This window comes from Boleophthalmus pectinirostris, unplaced genomic scaffold (genome assembly GCF_026225935.1).
Source record: "Boleophthalmus pectinirostris isolate CB_2022bp ecotype Guang Dong unplaced genomic scaffold, ASM2622593v1 HiC_scaffold_9, whole genome shotgun sequence".
In the NCBI taxonomy this organism is placed as follows: Eukaryota; Metazoa; Chordata; class Actinopteri; order Gobiiformes; family Gobiidae; genus Boleophthalmus; species Boleophthalmus pectinirostris.
In genome coordinates, this window is record NW_026571541.1 from 6741496 (window position 1) to 6762311 (window position 20816).

At 35.4% G+C, this 20816-nt stretch overlaps 3 protein-coding genes across 3 annotated transcripts in view; 2 read left to right on the plus strand and 1 right to left on the minus strand.

Annotated features, from left to right (window-relative positions):
- Positions 1–4660, plus strand: part of smtnl (smoothelin, like) — a 55737-nt gene extending 51077 nt beyond the window's left edge. Inside the window, 1 exon segment of the mRNA XM_020925004.2 lies at positions 3045–4660. Coding sequence (XP_020780663.2) covers positions 3045–3171 — 127 coding nt within the window. The 3' untranslated portion in view covers positions 3172–4660.
- Positions 4661–8127: 3467 nt separating this feature from the next.
- LOC110160372 (homeobox protein SEBOX-like) lies at positions 8128–12602 on the plus strand. Its single transcript, XM_020925012.2, has 3 exons — positions 8128–8227; positions 9309–9508; positions 11943–12602. The coding sequence occupies exons 1-3, from the start codon at positions 8128–8130 to the stop codon at positions 12600–12602; spliced, it is 960 nt and encodes a 319-aa protein (XP_020780671.2).
- A 4167-nt stretch (positions 12603–16769) lies between these two features.
- On the minus strand, positions 16770–20385 carry tmem199 (transmembrane protein 199). Its single transcript, XM_020925005.2, has 6 exons — positions 20017–20385; positions 19824–19897; positions 18435–18524; positions 18313–18355; positions 18105–18217; positions 16770–17096 (listed from the first exon to the last, which is right to left on the minus strand). Exons 1-6 carry the CDS (start codon positions 20192–20194, stop codon positions 17001–17003), a joined length of 594 nt encoding a protein of 197 aa, XP_020780664.1. The 5' UTR covers positions 20195–20385; the 3' UTR covers positions 16770–17000.
- Positions 20386–20816: the final 431 nt, after the last annotated feature.

Sequence of the window (20816 nt, forward strand, 5' to 3'; positions counted from 1 at the left end):
GGAAATTTACCTTTACATATTCATTAGTTATTAGCAGTCGTGAAATGTAACAAAATACAAAAGTAGAAGTACAAATTTTAGGTATCTGTACTTTACTGAAGTCAGTTTTACAGTGGATATTTTATACTTTTACTGTACTTCACTACATCAGAGAACATGTGTCTGTACTTTGTCCTCCACTACATTTAAACCTGGACTCAAAAGTAAAAAGTACTATTTCTTTTAGCACATTATATTTGAGTTAACGTCCCAAATTTGAGCAAACCAAATACACAAAAGTAGCTAGACAACAGTAAGAAAAAAATGGAATCACTTAAAATCAACAAAATTCTTTTTCAAAATCACTTAAATAGAACTTTCTACTTTTTGTAAATTTCAACATATTTTTCAACTGTTCTTCACAAATCGCTTTGTGATTGGACTGAAACTATAATTTATATTTACAACAGGTAAACAGTTACACATTTTAAAGGTGCATTAAGTAACTTCTTGGTGGATGGTCCATTACTTGCTTGTTTCTATGGATATATTACTGCTCTGCCTGGAATGTTCCATGGTATGACATTAAACAACTCAAAATACCTAGAAAAACAAACATTGTGACTGCCAGCGGGGTTGCCTCTCGACAGATCTGACCTGGAACTTGACCTGGAACCTCTCTACTTCCTGTCATTTTCAACATATTTTTAAACTTTTCTTCACAAATCTCTTCTTAATTGGTGTAAAAGTATAATTTATATTTACAACAGGTATCATCCCACTTAACTAAGTAAAAATATGAGAATAATAAAAAACACTTTATGACATTAAACAACTCAAAACACCTAGAAAAACAAACATTCTGACTGTGCTTGTTTCTATGGATATGTCTTTGCTTTGCTTGGAATGTTCCACAGTATGACATTAAACAACTCTACTTTACATTTATTCAATTACAGGTGGTTTTATAGCTCAAAAATACCTAGAAACACAGACATTCTGACTGTGAGCGGGGTCGCCTCTCCACAAATCTGACCTGTAACTTGACCTGGTTTGGTCTCCATGAAGATAAAAATGTTTAATGTCATACTGTGAAACATTCCAGACAAAGCAGTAACGTCTCCATGGACAAAAGCATTTGACGGACCCTCCACTAGAAAAGTTACACAATGCATCTTTAAGGTTTGGTATAGGGTTACGTCTCTGTAGCTTTCTTTTTATTAGTAAAGAGGTTTGAGTTCAAATATGCATTGAAAATATCAGGCCATTGTCTCTGTGCCATACCCCTCAATCGCAGATGCTGACCCCTGTAACCTCCAGTGACCCTAAAAGATCAAATAAGTGAATAATAGGTCATAGGTCACAGCCTGTGTTTAAGCCTTACCCTGGATTAACACTTGTGCTTCCTATAGGGTCATAACGTGTGATAATGCAGCGGCAGATTAAGCTGATTTGACTCGCTGTAATATTCCCTTTGGTCCAGCGCTTCAATCCTCGGTCACTGGTCTTAAAGAGATCACACATACACTACTTATATCTGTACAAATCTATATGTTTATTACATATGTAGAGCCAGGGCCTAAGCTGCAAAACATGTTTGTTGGAACCGAGTCAATGTTTTTAGCTGGAGATATTTTCAAGATGCATGTTAAAGGGCCCATAGGACGTTATGTTATAATGGTGTTTTCTGATGTCAAACAGACCTGGAGTTGTGTTTTGTTTCATTCACACATGTTTAATACACAAATCTTGCATCTTTACAGGGAGTTTTTCTCTCAAACTGAAAACATGCACCATACAAGTTCACTAGAGTTTTTTTTATTTTTTTTTTTATTGGACTGCCCCTTGAGATGTGCCATCTCATTTTCGAGGGGGTCCAAAAAACATACAATATTAGTAATACACAATACAATACAATACAGTACAATACTAAACAATAGACACAATACAAAACTTACACACACGGGCATACATACATACACACAGACAGACAGACAGACAGACTTTTGAATTTGGATCATTTCAGCCCTGGAATGCCAGTCTACTGAACTAAAGGTAGAAAGAGCTGTTAACTTGAAAATGACCACTACATAACATCACAAAGTGGAACACAGCATTCTGATCTTTGGAGATGTAGACAGATAATAAAGGGTCTTTAAGGGTTACTGAGACATATGTGAATGAAACAAACCACAAGTCCACATATGTTTTTGAGGTAACAACATTCTAACATGGCTTAAAGCTCTCAAGAGTCACTTTTGCAAAACATAGGACTTGTAAACAACAACAGGGAGGGTATCAAGAAAGTGCTATAAATACCCTCAAACCCAGACAGTTCAAATTTCTAATTTAGTCTAAAAATATAAATAAAAATTAATATTTATTTCTGATTACGGCATTCAATAAAAGGACTAATACACTGCATACATACAGACATACAGTGCATACATGGTTTACAGTAGTGTTTTCCAATTTTTTTTTCTGGGGATCCATATTTTAAAAGTCACAAACTTTGCAACCATAATAATGGCAATAAACATTATTCGTAAATCACAAAATAAAGGTGAGGGATTGTGTCTCTGAACAATTAGTATTACTTAAGATTTAAACTATGAAAAACAATCAGGGAAGCAGCAATAAAAGGATCCATAAGTCGCCTATTTTGCCTATTTTAGCCAATTGCTTTTTCTTTTCAACATTCAATTGAACCAGCAATATTGGAACAAAATACTCACTCGCTCTCTCGTGTCAGAATTGTATATTGCGACCCTAAAAAAAAAAATCTCTTGCAACCCACCTGAGAAACAATGGTTTACAGTACTTCAGTTTTTGTCACTTTGGGGCCAATCGCTCAAACCATTTTAATGAAGTTATATTAATAAATGAACAGGAGTAAGCAGAGAGAAGATTGTAAAAATCAAACAAAAATATAAAAGAACCTTTAGTGAGTGAAGTGTGTTGCCTTAGGACACAACAACTAGAGCTATTGCTATGTTGCATATCACTGTTATGAACCTGATATTAAAGACTGTAAGTACTAATATTATTTTGTGTGCTTCTTTCAGAGCCAAAGCTGGTTGTGACCGTCTGATCGAAGTGGACGACATGATGATAATGGGCCGTAAACCTGACCCCATGTGTGTGTTCACCTACGTCCAGTCTCTGTACAACCACCTGCGCAAGTTCGAGTGACCCTCCTCCACCCAAAAAACACACGATCACAGCCGCAGAAGGAGGTCGAGAACAGTGTGGGCGCTCCATGAAAAACAATACTGCCTCCTAGTGGTGACTTTGTACACTTACAGGCACTGACAATTTTTGTACTGTTGAAATAAGAGCGGGGGATATGGCAAAAAATAACATGACGACCTTCTTGGATACAGATTACAATTTCTATTTTTATTCCTATCATGTACACTTTTTTGTATTTTCTATTGCATTTAAAGCTGCACTGTGTAACTTTTCTAGTGATGTCGTGTTCATGGAGAAATCACCTGGGATGTTCCATAGTAGTTACGCTTATTTATCTCTACGGAGACAACAGTTACATGTCAGATCTGTGGAGAGACGAGCCTACTCACAGTAAGAACGCAAGATTTTAGGTTAATAAAAACACATGCTATTGAGTAAATGCAAAGTGGATATGTTTAAAATCCTATCAGGACATTCCAGATAAAGCAACAACATCTCCATGGAGACAGGATCTACAAGAAAAGTTACACATTGCACCTTAATTATATCCAGCAGTCTCACACTCAGAGCTTTAAAGAGACTGGATCACAACAACAGATCGTCAGAAAGAGATTCAATTTGTATCACCATATCGCCCGGCCCTATGTTGAGGTAGGCAAATATAAATATAAGTATACTGTATATGCTGTGTCTGCTACATTGACTTTGTACTATAGCCATGCAAATTTGTTAACAAGTTGCTGAAGTCAATAAAAAGGGGTTGTGGCAATTTGTACATCTGCCTATACATTGTCAATGGTGGCTTTATTTTTTATTTAAAGGGCTATTTTCCGATCTATGTTATAATGTTATTAATGTTTCCTCATCAAAAATGTACCTGGAGTTGTGTTTTGTTTTTGTTTTTCATTTAACACTCAAATGCTGCAGATTTAGGCTGAGTTCTTCTCTCAAACTGAAATCAACATTTGGATATTTTAAGTAACTACCACTTCATGACTTCGCAAGGTGGAACAGAGCATTTTGAGCTTTGGAGGTGTAAACAAGAGACTAATAATAAAGGGTTAGTCAAACATGTGTGAATGAAACAAAACACAACTCCAGGTCTGTTTTTGAGGAGGTAACAACGACTTAAAGCTCGGAAGAGTCAATTTTGCGTAATATAGGACTTTTAACCTTTATTGAGATAAGACCGGAACTCCATTATTAAATATTATTCTTTTTTTTGTGTGCGTGTGTGTGTGTGTTATTGAGTGTTCAAGGCCTATAAAGATTGATGTATTATTATTGACTGAGGGTGTGTGTTATTTGTGTGTGTGTGAGGCTTATACCGTGTATGAGTCTACTTTGAGTAAATCTATGGTCACTTTTGATTTTATTATTGTTTCACTGGTAGACTATGTGTGTGTACTATAACATGCCGATGTAAAAATATACAGTATGGTGTGATGTTAAGCTTTTAAATAAATAAATAAAATGACGTTTAAACACATATCACTGTCTGCTGTCTGAGTACCAGGAGTGGGAAGTGGGTAGTACTTTTCTACCTGCATACTTTTACTTCTATTCCTGTTTTTATTGAAGTAACAGTAGAGCTTATTGTAATATTATGGATGTGTAACAGTACTCTTACTTGAGTACAAATGTTGCTACCTACCAGGCCCGTTGACAGAAATTTGGGGACCAGGGGCAAGAAGCTTTACATGGGCCCCCTCTAATATAAATTCAGAGAAAGAGGGTTCAGTTCTGGGCCCCTTAAAGCCTGGGGCCCTGGACAACAGACCCCCTTGCCCCCTTCCTGTCTCCTGCCCTGCTCCCTACTGTGAGTAAGTGACAAAAACTTTATGTTGACAATGAGAAATGATATAAACATTTGTGTTTCTTGCACTGCTCCTTCCGCTATGATGTTTTGTTTTTTATTCTCGTTCTATCCTTTGAAAATACCAGATTTGGTGCTTTATTTAATGTTTTGTCAGTCCAATTACACGAACTTCTATCTATAAATCAAATGTCAGATCAGATCAGAAGTTCTCTTACTTGAGTAGTACTTTTCCCAAAATACCCTTTTACTCCTACTTAACTAATTACTTGGATTACTATTTTGCACTCCTACTTAAGTATGATTTTAAAGTAACATTCATTTTTGGCTTTTTTGGCTTTTCTACTCACCTCTTCTGAATATTAATAGATCACTTACCACTACTTTGTCTTGCATCAGTTCCTGGACTTTGTGGAACATTTTTGTTTTGAGTTTGCATGTTCTCCATGTGTCTGGGTGGCTTTTTCGGGAACTCAAGCCAAGTCCTAGCTCAAAATCCCACAGCTCCTGAAAGATCAAGAGCACTAGTTGAAGGATGGGTCAAATACATCAGTGCAAAATTGACTATGGGAAAGATATAGTCCAAAACATAATAATAAAGAAATAAATGAAAATTAAAAAAATAACCTTTGCTATGGCAATCAGGTACACTTGAATAAAATCCTTCAATATTAGACCCAGGACATGGTTCAAAGTTAAGATATGGGTGATTTAAGTTAAGGTTATAGTTTAAGTTAAAGGTGTACTGTGTAATTTTTCTAGCGGATGATCCTCCACCTACTTGTCTTCATGGAGATGGTGGTTACTGTTTGTCTGGAATATCCTGGTATGGTATTAAACTTATCCCTTTTACATTTATTCAGTAACATGGACTTTTATTTACTTAAAGACTTGCATTCTTACGGTGAATGGACTCGCCTCTCCATAGATCTGACATGTAACTTGGCCCTGTGGCATCACCTGTTGTCTGCATAGAGATAAATGTTGCGTGAGCCAAGTGAGCCGATGTGTCTTTTATTTATTTTACTTATTTACTGCTATTTGGTGATTTTTATGGTTTGGTTTTTATCAGATTTTAGTGGTTTTATTGTTTTAGGACTTTTGTGACCAAATTTTTGCAATTTACCTTTTTGTTGTCTTCATTTTGCGATGTCTGTGCAGCACTTTGGAAACTGCTTTATTTGTAAAATGTGCTATAGAGATAAAGTGGATTTGGATTTGGATAAATAATTATAATGTCACACTGTGGAACACTCCAGGCAACATCTCCATAGAGAGAAGCAGGTGAGGGACCCTCCACCAGAAATGTTACACAGTGCACCTTTAAAGTACTAGGTGTAAGAAGAAAATAAACAAAGGATAATATTCGTATAGTTATTGATACTAGAGTGCAGAGCGTTTCCACAACAGGATTATAAGCCATATGCTGCTGTTATGTGATTAAAGTTTGTTTACGGTACTTTCAGCAGAACTCGGAGTTGAACCTTTGACCCCAGAAGCACCCTTTTCCCTCTCTAGGTCAAAACAGCACTAAAGAGGAGTGGGGAGGGGCCAGTAGTCCGATGAGGATCTGAAGAGACTTACTATACCGAGAAATACAGCAGATTAATACAAAGCCGCAACAGGAATCAATAAAAATAAGTTATGGAAGGGCATCTGGAATAAACAACAAGTCTGAGCTATAGTTTGTGTGGAAAATACTGTACATGAACACAGCAATGGCATTTTAAAGACGCAATGTGTAACTTTTCAGAAGGAGGGTACCTATATGGAGATTGCTTTGCGTGGAATATTCAACAGTACTTTTCCTTCATTCAGCTATAGGTTCTTCTTCTTACTGTGAGTGGGCTCGCCTTTCCACAGATCTATTTCTCCTTGGCTACAAGCAGAAGCCAAGTACAGAAAGCGTCTATCAAATTCAACTGGTGATACTTAACCACCTTGTAATGTAGGTCATATATGTTATTTTTATTTTTATCTCTGGGTCTTTTTATATCATATCAGTGGTGGAAGGTAAAGTACAATTTTTATGATATGATAAATGATGATGGTGAATATAATATTAGTTTAAGTATAGGGACTAAAAATGTTTATTTAAAAATGGGAAAGGAAAAAAAAAGGAAGAAAGAGATAGAAAAGGAATTTGAATTGGCTGTTTATGTTGCACACCACATTACTTTTGTTTAATTTTACCAAATTTGTGTCGATGTGTGTCGTCGAGGGGAAATTTTTTGTTGTTTTGTATTTGTTGTTGGTGTTGTGGGTGTTGCTTTATGTTTTTATGTTTTGTTTTATGTTGATTATTGTAATTTGTTAAATGTTGATTATTGTGTTTTGTTAAATGTTATATTCTCTTGTCCTTAATTTTAAAAAGTACAATATTTAGGTATTTGTACTTTACTTAAGTAGATTTTACAGTGGATACTTTTTACTTTTACTTCATTACATTAGAGAGCGTGTATCTGTACTTTCTACTCCACTACATTTTAGATTTGGACTGAAAAGTAAAAAGTACTTATTATACTTTTAAACTGAGTTTCTGTCTCAATTTTCAATAAACTAAATACATAAAAAAAAAACACAAAAACAGCTAGAAAATGAACAGATCTATTGAATCACTTAAAATTAGCTGAATTCTTTACCAAAATCATTACATTTCAATTAATTGTTGTAAAAATCTTTGTAAAATTCTACATTACGTTTTACACTTTAAGTAAATTGTTAAACAGGTACTTCAGTATTTTTACTTACATCGATTTTTCATATTATATTTTTATTTATACTTGAGTTGGGGTTTTTTGTTTTGTTTTGGTTTGTGTTTTTTTTTTTTTTGCCCCTGTATCTGTACTTTTACTTAAGTAACAAAACTGAGTACTTCATCCATCACTGTATTTATTATATTACATGTTGTACTTTTCTTTATTTTATTCTACTCTACTGTGCCCTCTTATGTTCTATTAGAAAACCACATGCTGGAAAAACAAATACAAAATGGTAAATAACACCTGGATTAGTTGTGTGTGGGGCAGGGTCAGCGCTGATGGGGGCTGATGGGTGCTCATGGGTGGGGCGTCCCATGGGTGGGTGGGGGGTATAAAGCAGGTCCCATCGTCCTCTTCTTCACTTCTGTCAGGTCTGAGATGGCTCTGTTCACGCACTCGGACTTCCCTGGACTCAAACCGAACCCGACCAAGGACCAGCTGGACCTCAAGATGATCTATGGAGAAGAAACATGCAAAGGTATGAAATTCATTTAGAAACGGCGTCTTTAATATTAAAAGAAAATAGAATTAAAGCTTAAATATTATGTTTTTAAGGTGCACTATGTAACTTTTGGGTTAGGGGTCCATCACCTGCTTGTTTCTATGGATACATCATTGCTCTGCCTGGAATACTCCACAGTATGACATTAAACAGCTCTATCAATTTTTATTTTTTTTAATTGCAGGTGGTTTTATAGCTCAAAAAATAACCAGAAAAAAACATTCTGACTGTGAGCGGGGTCGCCTCTCCACAGATCTGACCTGTAACTTGGTCTGGTTTGGTTTCCATGAAGGCAGAAAGATTTAATGCCACACTGTGAAACATTCCAGACAAAGCAATACGATTTCCACAGAGAAAAACATTTAAGGAACCCTCCACCAGAAAAGTTTTACAATGCACTTTTAAGTAACTTTGAAGAAAAAAACAAACAAAAATTTACATTAAAGGTGCACTGTGTAACCTGTCTTGGTCCATCATCTGCTTGTCTCCATGGAGATGTGCCTTGCAAGTCAAATAACAGGTTAGATCTGTGGAGAGGCGACCCCACTCACAGTCAAAACTTATATTTTTGAGCAATAAATAACACCTGTAGTTGGATAAATATAAATTCAAGACAGATTAGTTTAATGTTATACTGTGGACAAAAGTGTTAACATCTCCATGGAGACAAAAAGTTGCGGACCCGCTCCAGAAAAGTTACACAGTGTACCTTTAAAAGAGCATTACAATTTTGATCTCTGTTAAAAGTATTATTATTGGAAACAAAAATCACTTAAATTTGCATTGTATGTTTTTATGAAGTTGGTATTATTTTAGAACAGTGTTTCTCAAACTGGGGTACATGTACAATATTCATTTAAATTAGAGATAAACTTAAGTATTCTCTTCCTATGTGCTTAATACTTTTTTAGAACTCACTATCCTTGGTCCAGTCCTTAGCCCGCTTTAGACCTGATGTAGTGCAGCTCTGGCAGTACTCATGAAGTCATATTATTACAGTAATATTATCTGAGGTCTCACATGCACTGACTTGACTCCTGCTCTGGCCTTATCCCAGTAGAGGAGGAGGGGGGCTGTCCTGGGGCCTCTCAGGAGCCCATGGTGCTTCTGGACGGACAGAGGAAGAGGAAGAGGACCATCTTCAGCAGAGCCCAGCTGTCTGAACTGGAGCAGGCGTTCGCTGTGACGCCGTACCCGGATATCACACTGAGGGAGCGACTGGCGGCTCACACACACCTGCCCGAGAGCAAGATACAGGTCAGACTCGCCATTACAGCACATTTATTTACTATTGGTTGTATTTATTTTGTGATGGGGGTGGAAAAAGCACTCAGTTTTGTTATTTAAGTAAAAGTACAGACACTGGAGCAAAAAGTTATTTAAGTAAAAATGGGCATATCACATGAAATAAAATCTACTAAAGTAAAACTATTAATGTACCACTGTAAAAATGTACTTAAAGAGTAAAAAGTAAAAGTATTTCACACAGATTTTGAGATCAAACAAAGCTTCAAATGTTGTGATTTTGATACATATTTGTGTTGAAATTTATTTACCAGAAATAATTGTATAAGTGATCATTTTTTAGCCATTTTATTGCTGCAAAAATAATTGCTGTTAAAAATAAACCATAAGCCGTTTCAGCAGGTTTCAAACTATTGTAAAAAATACTTTTACTTTTCAGTTAAAATGTAAATTGAATATAAAGTACAGATACCTGCTCTCAAATGTAGTGAAGTAAAAAATATTCATGTTAAAATGCACTAAAGTAAAGTACCGGTACATAAAATGTATACTTAAGTACACTACTTTACTACTTTTACTTCGATATGTTGCACCATTGACTAGGGCTGGACTTTTTGGGAAAAACAATAAATTGCAACATTTCTGACAAGTATTGAGCTTGTGATTAGATTTGTGATTTGTTTTAATAATAAGATACTAAAAAGTTCACATTTTAAACGCGTCCAGAAGAATTGACTGACAAGCAAACACAAGAATCACATTTCAGAACACGTTTGTACAGAAAATACAGGTTTTTATGTGATATAACACAGACTGTTGTGTTTGTGGAGGAAATTGTACTTAAAAGTGTGCAGCCTTTATAATTTGCAAATTGCGTCCATTTAAAGTGTCATTTCGATTTGAACAGAAATAAAGCAAACACAGGTTTCACAGCTCTTGTCAGTTGGACAGATGTGCTCCTTGTAATGTTCTAATCCAGTCCACATTCATTACGTTTTCTGGAAAGGCCCTTATAATCTCATCATATTTAATACTACAATATTTAATCTGATCCTTTTGAAGTAACCTGCACTACATGGACAATACAAGTACTTTTCACACACAATAGAATCAATGTATCACATGTATCACATCAATGTCATCATTTGTTCATTTGAATAGTTGAACAGGTAAAAGAAACCTCTCAAACACTTCTCAGTTTTCAAGTAGAACTCTTTTTAAACTCCTATTTTTGAGGTCGTACATACAACTACAGCTACATGGACCATACCAGTCATACTATAGAGTTCATGCATCAGTTTTGTCATTTGAATTGTTGAACAGGTAAAAAAAAATCTTACTTACACTTTTTAGTTTTCAAGTAAATGAGAAGGAATCAGTCATTTATTTTGACTTTTAAATTTTCACTTACCTACATTCACTTAAAAGGTGCACTGTGTAACTTTCCTTGTGGAGGGTCCTTCAAATGCTTTTCTCCGTGGAGATGTTTTTGCGTGATCTGGTTTGGTCTCTTAGCCTGATTCTTAGCTGGTTTCACTTCGTAGAAACCGTCTGACCTCACAGTGTTAGAATTTGTTTGCTTGAAGGTAGATGGGTACTTTTTATCATTTAACCAGTCGCTGCTGTTTGGTCGTGATGTATGTAATGCACCACTAATGGGGTTAACTGGTATATTAAGCTTTTCACAAATTCCGTAGGAAGAAGGACAATAATGTCTTTTTCCTTGATGAAATTCACCAAACATTCTCTTGTTCCGGCTTTAAATCCTCGATCTCAGGAATTGTTGCCAACACAGAATGTCTGGCTCTTCTCTGATTGGCTGGTGCCCGAACTCGCACTTCAGGGGCTTTTGCAAACCGTCTAGTTTATTCTGATTCCTGACCTAGTCGCTGGAGAGAAATGAAACTTAGCGGTGGCACTAGGTGGCGCCAGCCTGGCTAATGGTCTCTATGGTAATAGAAAGGTCAGATCTGTGGAGAGGCAACCCTTCTCAAAGTTAGAATAAGTGTTTTTCTAGAAATTTTTGTGGAACATGCCAGGTAGGGCAACGACATCTGGCCAACCTGGTGCCACCTAATGCCTTCGTTCAGTTTAATTTCTCTCCAACAACTAGGTCAGGAATCGGAATACAATGGATGGTTTGCAAGAACCCTGGAAGTTGTAGACAGCGCACCAGCCAAGTCTGCAGAGAGCTGTGAAGCCAGTAATTACTTGGACAACACTGAGCGTTCTGGTGCATTACATATATCTCAACCAAATAGCAGCAACTGGTTAAATAAAAAAAGTACCCACCTACTGTTGAGCGAACAAATCATAATGAGAGGTCAGACGGTTTCCACGAAGTGAAACCGGCAGATGAATCAGGCTAGACATACCCATAGACAACCAAACAATTTCATAGTGCATCTTTAATGTCACACCACTGATGATTATTTGTGTCTTTCAGGTCTGGTTTCAAAACAGAAGAGCTCGGAGTATAAAAACTGGCCGCTTGTATAAGTCCACCAAGTCCCTTCAGGGAGGAGGCAGGGGTCCCGTTATGGAGAACTGCCCCATGCCAGCCACGTTCTCTTCTTCTACCTCCTTCTCCGACATTCTGAGACCGGACCAAACCTACAACTGCGACGAAGTACCCCAGATATACTCCGACTGGATACATGTACACAACAACACGATATCCTCTCCTCCGTCTTACCACCAGCATCAGCCCCAGCCCTCTCTGAGCAACCCCAAAAACGACTGTCGATTCTGGGATGAAGAACACCAACAAAGGTCTAGCATGGGACCCCAGATTTCAGCATTTTTGCCCAATTCGTTCGCTCAAACCATAAGACCGAACCACCATCCCGCAACTTCTAACAGACAATATCCGAGCTTCAGAAAGCCTCATAATCTGGTGCATAACGGGGTGTCTTACGGAGCGATAGGCGGCGGAGGGGGTGCGGGGGTGGACCAAGTCGTACCCACGCACCCGCAGACCGTTTTTTGGGACCAGGGACCTCACCCGTACAATCACCATCCGCAAATGGGACCCCCCACGTCAATGGGGTACATCTCAGATCTGATTTACAACGCGGCGATTGTCACGAACTTCCTGGAGTTTTAAGGAACTTTGATTAAAAACTTGGACTTGAACTTTGGACTTTATAACGTGTTTGGTGTCACAATGATACAGATTTTCAACTCAATTTCAATACTAAGGAAAAGGGTCATTACTCAGTACCAATGTTGATCTCTTTTGAACAATAGAATGTCATTTTCAACACAAAATATTGCTTCTTATACCATTCTAACTTATTCTAGTTTCGATCATTTTCCAGATAATTATAAAGCCATTGCAGGTCCTATATTTTGCAAAATTTAAGCCATGTTAGAATGTTGTTACCTCCTCAAAAACAGACCTGGAGTTGTGTTTTATTTCATTCACACATGTTTGAGTTTCTTTATTATTAGTCTGTCTACATCTCCAAAGCTCAAAATGCTCTTTTCCACCTTGTGATGTCATGAAGTGAAGTGGCAGCTTTCAAGTTAACAGCTACATTTGACCTTTTTATCAGTAAAGATTTTCATTCAAATGTTGAAATTATCCAAATGATTCTAGTGAAGGTGTATGGAGTTTAAAAACACAACTTCCTGTATCACCACATGACATCATAAGCTGGAACAAAGTGTTTTCTATTTGAGAGAAGAGCTCAGCCTAAATATATACAAGGTTTGTGTGTTAAATGTGCGTGAATGGTCTGTTTGTGATGAGGAAACAACATTATAACATAGATCATAAAAAGGCATAATATTAAAATTTAAATAAAATTCCAATTCTGTCTTTCTGTTATTTATACATATTGTCAGAATCAATACTTGTTCACTTTTGTTTTGATAGTTTTGATTTTGTTGATGATATAATGCAATGGAAACAGAATAAAATCTCATATTCTTGCCCAATATTCCTTCACATTTTGGCTTTATTGATATTATATTCTCTTGCTGGCTTACTCACACAAAAATACCTTGTTTTTCATTAAATTATTAAATTACTGTTGTATATTTTTGTTAGTCTACTTCAAAACTTACTTGCAAAATCAGTTTCTTTATTTTCAGTGACAACAAAGATACACGGCAAAGTTAAAGGTGCATCGTGTTGGTCCGTCAAATGTTTTTCTCCATGGAGATGTTACTGTGTTGTCTGAAATGTTTCACAGTGTGGCATTAAACCTTTCTATCTTCATGGAGACCAAACTAGACCAAGTTACAGGGCAGATTTGTGGAGTGGTGACCCTGCTCACAGTCAGAATGCTGTTTTTCTAGGTATTTTTGAGCCACCTGTAATTGAATAAATGTAATAATGCCATACTGTGGAACATTTCAGGCAGAGGAATGACATCTCCATAGAAACAAGCATGTGACGGACACCCAAACAAAAAGTTACATGATGCACCTTTAAGATTTTCATGGGAATTCGATCTGATGCTCCTTGAATGTTACAGGGCAAACTGCATGTTTCATAGTTTGGTGACTGTTTCTTACTTTTTTTAAACATTTATTTAGCTTTTATTTTACTTTATTACATTGTTGAGCATTAAATTTCACAGAAAATACATGCTTTTGTTCACAGTCCATAGTCTGTTGTTCTGTTTTTAATACTTTGACCTCTTTGTAAACATCTCGATTAAACTGAATCCTGTAATAAGAAGATACCATGACAAGAATAATGATTTTCTGATTCAAATATATTTTTCACATCCCTGAACTGTAAGTAACAGATCTGACAGAAGGAAGAAAAATAAAATTAAACCAAAGCCTACCTCTATCAGCTTACAGTCGGATTTAACTTCAGAAATATTACAGAGACGCAGCAGTGGACAGTGATCTTTGCATATCATAATAATCTCTAATACAAAATAATCTTCCAATGAAGCTTTAATCCGGTGTCAAATCTCAGATCTTTGAAAAATACTTTTGTTTTCCAGATGTAGTTACATATTTAATCCCTCCTCTAATCTCACATAAAGGGGATGATTTCAATTTGGACTCGAAAATTAAAACATATTTACGTTTTTTACACATTGTAAAATATATGTGGGTATATAGAAGCTGTACTGGTCCTATGATACTAGTACTGTGCAGTATCTCAATGTTACTACAGTACAATATTGCAATATTCCTCCAAATACTCTTATGAGCCTTTTGTGCAATATTTATTATCACATTTTAAAGGTTTACAATGTTCGGTAGTGTGAACTAAGCAAAGCAATGCTACCTCCATTAGGGGTGTGCAAAAATATTGAAATATCGTATTGTTTAATGTGATGATAAAATATTGATATCGTGGGCTGCTGCATCAATATATCGCCAGGAGTATTTTTTTTATCTATTTTACTAAATAATTTTGTTACAGCTACAGTTTTGTTGCTTTTTCAGAGAAAGGAAATTTGTTTATGTGACACATTTGACATTTTCACTGTTTTGTTGATTAAAATGTTTGTGTTTCATATGAACTTTGCACAAGAAGTGGTTCAACAAAGACTTTTAGTATCACAGCCATTATTTAGCCTTTATTTTTTATTGAATTGTATCGAATCGATTTGAAATATCGTATTGAATCCTATCGAATTGAAAGCTCACTGTATCGAGATATGTATTGTATCGTGGTTGACCTCCTTACAGATGAGCAGGAGCTGTGTTGAGGAAAACAACCTTTTCCTCTCATGTTCATTAGTTTCTGCTTAGATAAAGAATACACTTGTAACAGAAATAAAGTCCAGATAATTTACTTATTCAATGAATAGAGAGCAATACTTGCACAAGGAGTGTGTGCTGATATTCCCACACAGAGATTCAATGTTTATGCCTATGCAATGACTTTTATACACAAACCATAGTTAGGGTAACAAGTTATGACATCATTTCATCAGTAGTTCTTGCCCTATGTGGTTAATTACCTGGTCCTCGAAGGGTTGACCAGGTTTTGTATTCACCCTGTGTGTCTGTCCACCCGCGATAATTCCACCATTTATGGACTGACTGTTACCAAATTTGGTATGTGGGTCAAGACCCCGTCCTTGATGCCGCAAAAAAAGTTTGGTGACGATCCAAGGTTATTTGAGGTCACATGGGTCAATTGAAAGGTCACGCTATCATAAAGGATAGGCAATTTGAGCAAATTCTGAATCATCTGTGGGCGAAAATATTCACCCAGTCATCACACAAGTTGGCACACATATAACCGGGGTACACTGGATGTTACAGGTTGAAACTGGTCAAGGTCACTTGAAGGTCAAGGTAACCAAGGTCAAATATGTGTTTTTGGTCATAACTCTGAAAGGATCAAGCTAGAGCAACAGGAGTGGTCTCAAAATCTCAGAAAAAATATCTATTTATAATTCTATAAATTTGTTTGCATTTGTTTAGTAAAATATTAATAGTTTTCAAGACAATCACTAATTATAACAGTTCCTTTCTCTTTCAGTTCCTTTCTGTTACAATTCTAAGTGGGACGAAAATAATTTCCATTTCTTCTTTTTCTGGTGATACACAACACACTGATCTACATTCACAGAACTAACATACACGCAACTCATGAAAAATGAGATTTTCCTTACACGCTAGTAAACAGACATTCTCATGTGAATATCATGCATTTGTTTTGACGTATATCTATGAGTCTCACGACTGTGATCCCTGATCTTCACATGATCTCAGTACAATAATGGTCTATAGATGTCATTATACAATATAGCTGAGCCTAGTTATTTATCCTAACAACTGACCTTTCTGTCTTTAATAGTGCAACAGTGATACGCTATAATGTCAATAACAGTACTATGTTTTTTTGTATTGGCTGCATGGAGAAAATAATCCTTTGCTTTAGTTTACTCCTCTGCAGTTAACCCAGTTAAAATTTTGAAAGCTTGCTCAGAGCTAATCAGCTAAGTGGTAACTAATGATCACAAGACCTGTTTCTTAAACTTTATAAACTGCCAAGTTAATAAAACATTTTGCAGGTCTTGTGTTTTTAGACTTAAAACAACCCTCTTATGAATATAGTCACAGATGAGCTCCATGGCATCTAGTTGATTATAATATTTGATATAGATTTAATATAATACAAAGTGGCCACAATGTAGTAAATGAATATGGGAGTGAAAGAGCACAGCTATGTAGTTCTAAAATGGGCAATCATCAACTATAGAAACAGCACTAGTCTCTAAAGGATTTGAACTATATACAAACTTTTATTCATTTCTCATTTTCATCAAAAACTGAAAGACAAAAACACACACTCATGACTTTATTTAAAATGATACAGATCAACATCACAGGGATTTAACACAATATACAAAACGTAAATATGAAATGAAAACAAAAAAGATAATTATTTTAAAGTAAACATGTTCAGGGAAACACAGAGACTTTTCACAAAATCAAAAGAGCAGAAAATGTCCACGTTAAGGTGATGTTTCAATGTCCATAAATAGCACTGCTGTTGAAATGCCCTTATTTCCTGCTATGGCTCCCCCAGTTCTCCCTCCATGGTTCGAACCAAGACGTACAGCTCGGCCAGACCCACTACAGAGGCTGCGATAACAGCTGCAATCACTCTCTGGAATTAAAATAGTAAGAATTAGAAGCTGCATTAAATATATGTTCCTTAAAGGTGTGCTGTGTAACTTTTCTGCTTTTCATCTTGTCTCCATGGTGATGTTATTGCTTTGCCTGGGATTAAACAAATATATATTGTATTTATTCAATTACAGATGTTTTTATTTCTCAAAACTACCACAAGAACATGCATTATTACCATGAGCTGGCCCTCTTCTCTACAGATCTGACTTGTAATTTGGCCTGCTGATGTGGCCTGCTTGTCTCCATGGAGATAGTTAAATTAAACGTCATACTGTAGAACACTCCAGGAAACAACAATAACCTCTACACAGAGTCAAGCAGGTGGCGGATCCTTTACCAGAAAAGTTACAAAATGCACTTTTAATGTTCTTTAATGATGTCAAAATAAATATATTATTAAAAAATTTTGTAATAATACATATTTTTAAAAAGATAATTGTTGTAGAAGCTTCAATATTGGATTTAAATGGACATATCATTAAAAAAATCTACTTATAGCTTTTTATTGTTGTGGACAGAAGGTAAGAAAAAAAGTGTATAAAATTTTGTTTTTCTGGTGTTAGTGCCACAATACAAGTGTGGTCACTCTTTCATAAGAATTGTACTATTTGTTTTCTTCAAGAGGCCTCCCTATAGATCAGCAATTTTTTTTTCCGTGGGGCCACAGGAGAAACAGAAAATACTGTGGAGGCCCGGGCCAAAATGTTTAACTCAATTCTGCATAATGTTAATTGTATTTCTTTATAAAAAGCAGTAAATAGCATTGTTTTGACGAGCTGGTAAGACTGGTAAGAGTTTATGTTATGAATAAGCAATGAAAAAGTGAGATTGCCTTACAAAAAATGTGTATGTGTATTTTGTAATTCTGAATTATCTTCAAAGGGCCGGTCAGAGTCAACCAAGTATGTGGCCTCGGAGCTGGACAATTCGCAGGCCTGCTATAGATCATATCAGTGTTATCTTACGTTTGCAGAGCTGTCCTTACCGAAGTGGTTTCAGTGAAGAGGTACTGGCTGCCCATGTAAGAACAGGCAAAAGTCGCTACAATTGTCACTAGGAAGTTAAAGACAGTCACTACAGCTGCTTTCACAGAGCGCACTACACACAAAAAACAAAAACATATCAACATTTGTAATGATATCTTGGATAATGGTCATTGTTTGTATTATTTATTTATTTTTTTTTGCAATAACCTTCTCGTCCAATTTCTGCCAGTCCTCCATTGCGACTCATTTCCTGTGGACGCAGAAATGCACAATTTAGTTGGGCTATTTGACAAGAAATGAATACATTTTTATACAACAAACAATTGTACCTGTGAATTGACATTTCTTGTCATTCGGTTGTACTCTTCATTTGCGAGTTTGGCTTTGATCTTTTCCAAACGTGCAACCAGCTCTGGGTTCTGTGACAAAAATAAATCAATAAATTGCATATTCTTGAGATTTTTTTAAATTTTGCATTTCACCAGATGAAACAATATCCAATTATTCCAAATTTGTGACACCATGACCAAATTACATAAGCCTAAAAGTAAATTGACTACACATTCTACTAAAGCACAGTTAAGAACATTATATTTAAAATTTTACAAAAAAATAAATAAATAAAAGTGCTTGTCGTTTTCCCCAGTTAGACATTTTTCTAAGGTTTAAAATGTTACTTGGTTGAACATCATGACATAAAGGTACAAATGGAAACTATAAACTGGAGAGAAACAAAGAATGAAGTGTAGCAAATAGTTTTCATACTGAATTACTTATTTTTCTGTTTTATTTTGACTTGTACATATACATTTATATAATTATGGCTTATTTGACACCAGTCTCTTGCTCTCTTTTTTGTTACGTATTTAGAATGTATTATTACCATTTATATTTTTTACTCTTTGTTATTATATTATATTGTGTTGATATTGTATTGAGTGAGCTACTGTGTCCAAATAATTTCCCTTGTGCATCAATAAAGTTTGTCTAAGTCTAAGTCTATACAAGTTTAAGGTGTTTTAGTCTACACCAAAAATGCATAATGTAAGCTGGTTGAGTTTTTAGTGTTCTATATATTTTGTTATATTAAAGTATTGATAAAAATGGAAGTAGGCTATATGATTTTTATTGAATTTGTCTCAATATGATTCTAAAATGCTATGACTGCATGCCACTGTAAAAAAAAAATAAAAATAAAAAAATAATTAAAAACAACAAAGTAGCCTGTTTAAGATTTCATTGGGCAAAAAAAATTAAATGTGTCTTGGGTGGAACATAGCCGAAAAATATTCAACACTAAAAGATTTCTTACAATTTTAGTTAAATTTTAGTTTTTTATATTAACATTGCCTATTGCCCTTTGGATCTATGTGGTTGTAGTCTATGTTTTGTTTTGTTTTGTAGTGTTGCAAAATGACCGAATAAACTACTACTACTACTACTACTACTACTACTACTACTACTACTACTACTACTACTACTACTACTACTACTACTACTAATACTAATACTAATACTAATACATATGTGGCTCTTATTTAATCTTACAGTTTTTTTTAAGTTTTTCTTTTAGTTTCCTTAGCAACTTAGACTTAGACAAACTTTATTGATCCACAAGGGAAATTATTTGGACACAGGAGCTCACACATCACAATATAATATAGTAATAAGTCTAAATCTAAATTAACCAGAGGTGAAAAAAAATTAAATAAACTGACCCTTGGGGGCTTTACAAATTCAGGCAGGTACAAGGAGCTGTCCTCGAGAAATTGATGAAGATAAAATGGATGATCTAAAGTAAAAAAGAGACAAAAAACATTATACACTGAATATATTATATATATTATCCATTCTCATGAGACAATGTGCAATAGGAAGCACAGAGCATGAGTCATGCATGATTGTTTTTACCATTGTCTTGTAGGTACTTCTTCAATTTCCTTGCCGTTTTGAAGGACAGCTTTGCCGTTGATTCATTTTCCAAAATCTCCTCTAGCTCTTCTCTCAGATCTTGAGGCACCGAATCATTTTCTAATAATTGTGACGCTTTATTTCTGAATTTCTCTCCGACAACAAAAGCCGACGCCATGGTTAAATTCACTCAAAACTGCCTTCAATGCACAGATCTCTCAAAATACACCAAGACACATTTATACAATAACATATATCGTTATGTATTTTACAAATGTGTTATTTCAATTAATCTAAATCGCAATTTCTTTCCGCTGTATCCAAAAGGCAGTGTACGCGGCCATGTTGTTTACCTTGTGACTGTGACGTAGAGGTGAAGGGGCGAGAGTGTGCCAAGCGTCAAATTAATCATCGGATATTTTAGTTTCTTTAAATAAAATGCAGTGTTAAAATATAACTGAACACGATATTAAAGCAAAGTCTTAAATTATTATGAAAATACTCGATTATAGTCAAGATAAATAGAAAGATAAGTTTTGAAGATTTATAATGATTTATTTCGTTAAAAGAAGATTTTGCACAAATTTAAGCAATAATTACATGTAAAATAATATCCAAATATATTTTTTAAACCAAACCAAATACTGTTTATAAAACTTAAAATTGTTTCTAATATTTATTATGTACTCAAAATCCCCCCTCTTCTTGCAGCTCGTACAACCGTCAAGGGGTGAGTGCGTGCCAAGCGTCAGATTAATCATCGGATATTTTAGTTTCTGTAAATAAAATGCAGTGTTAAA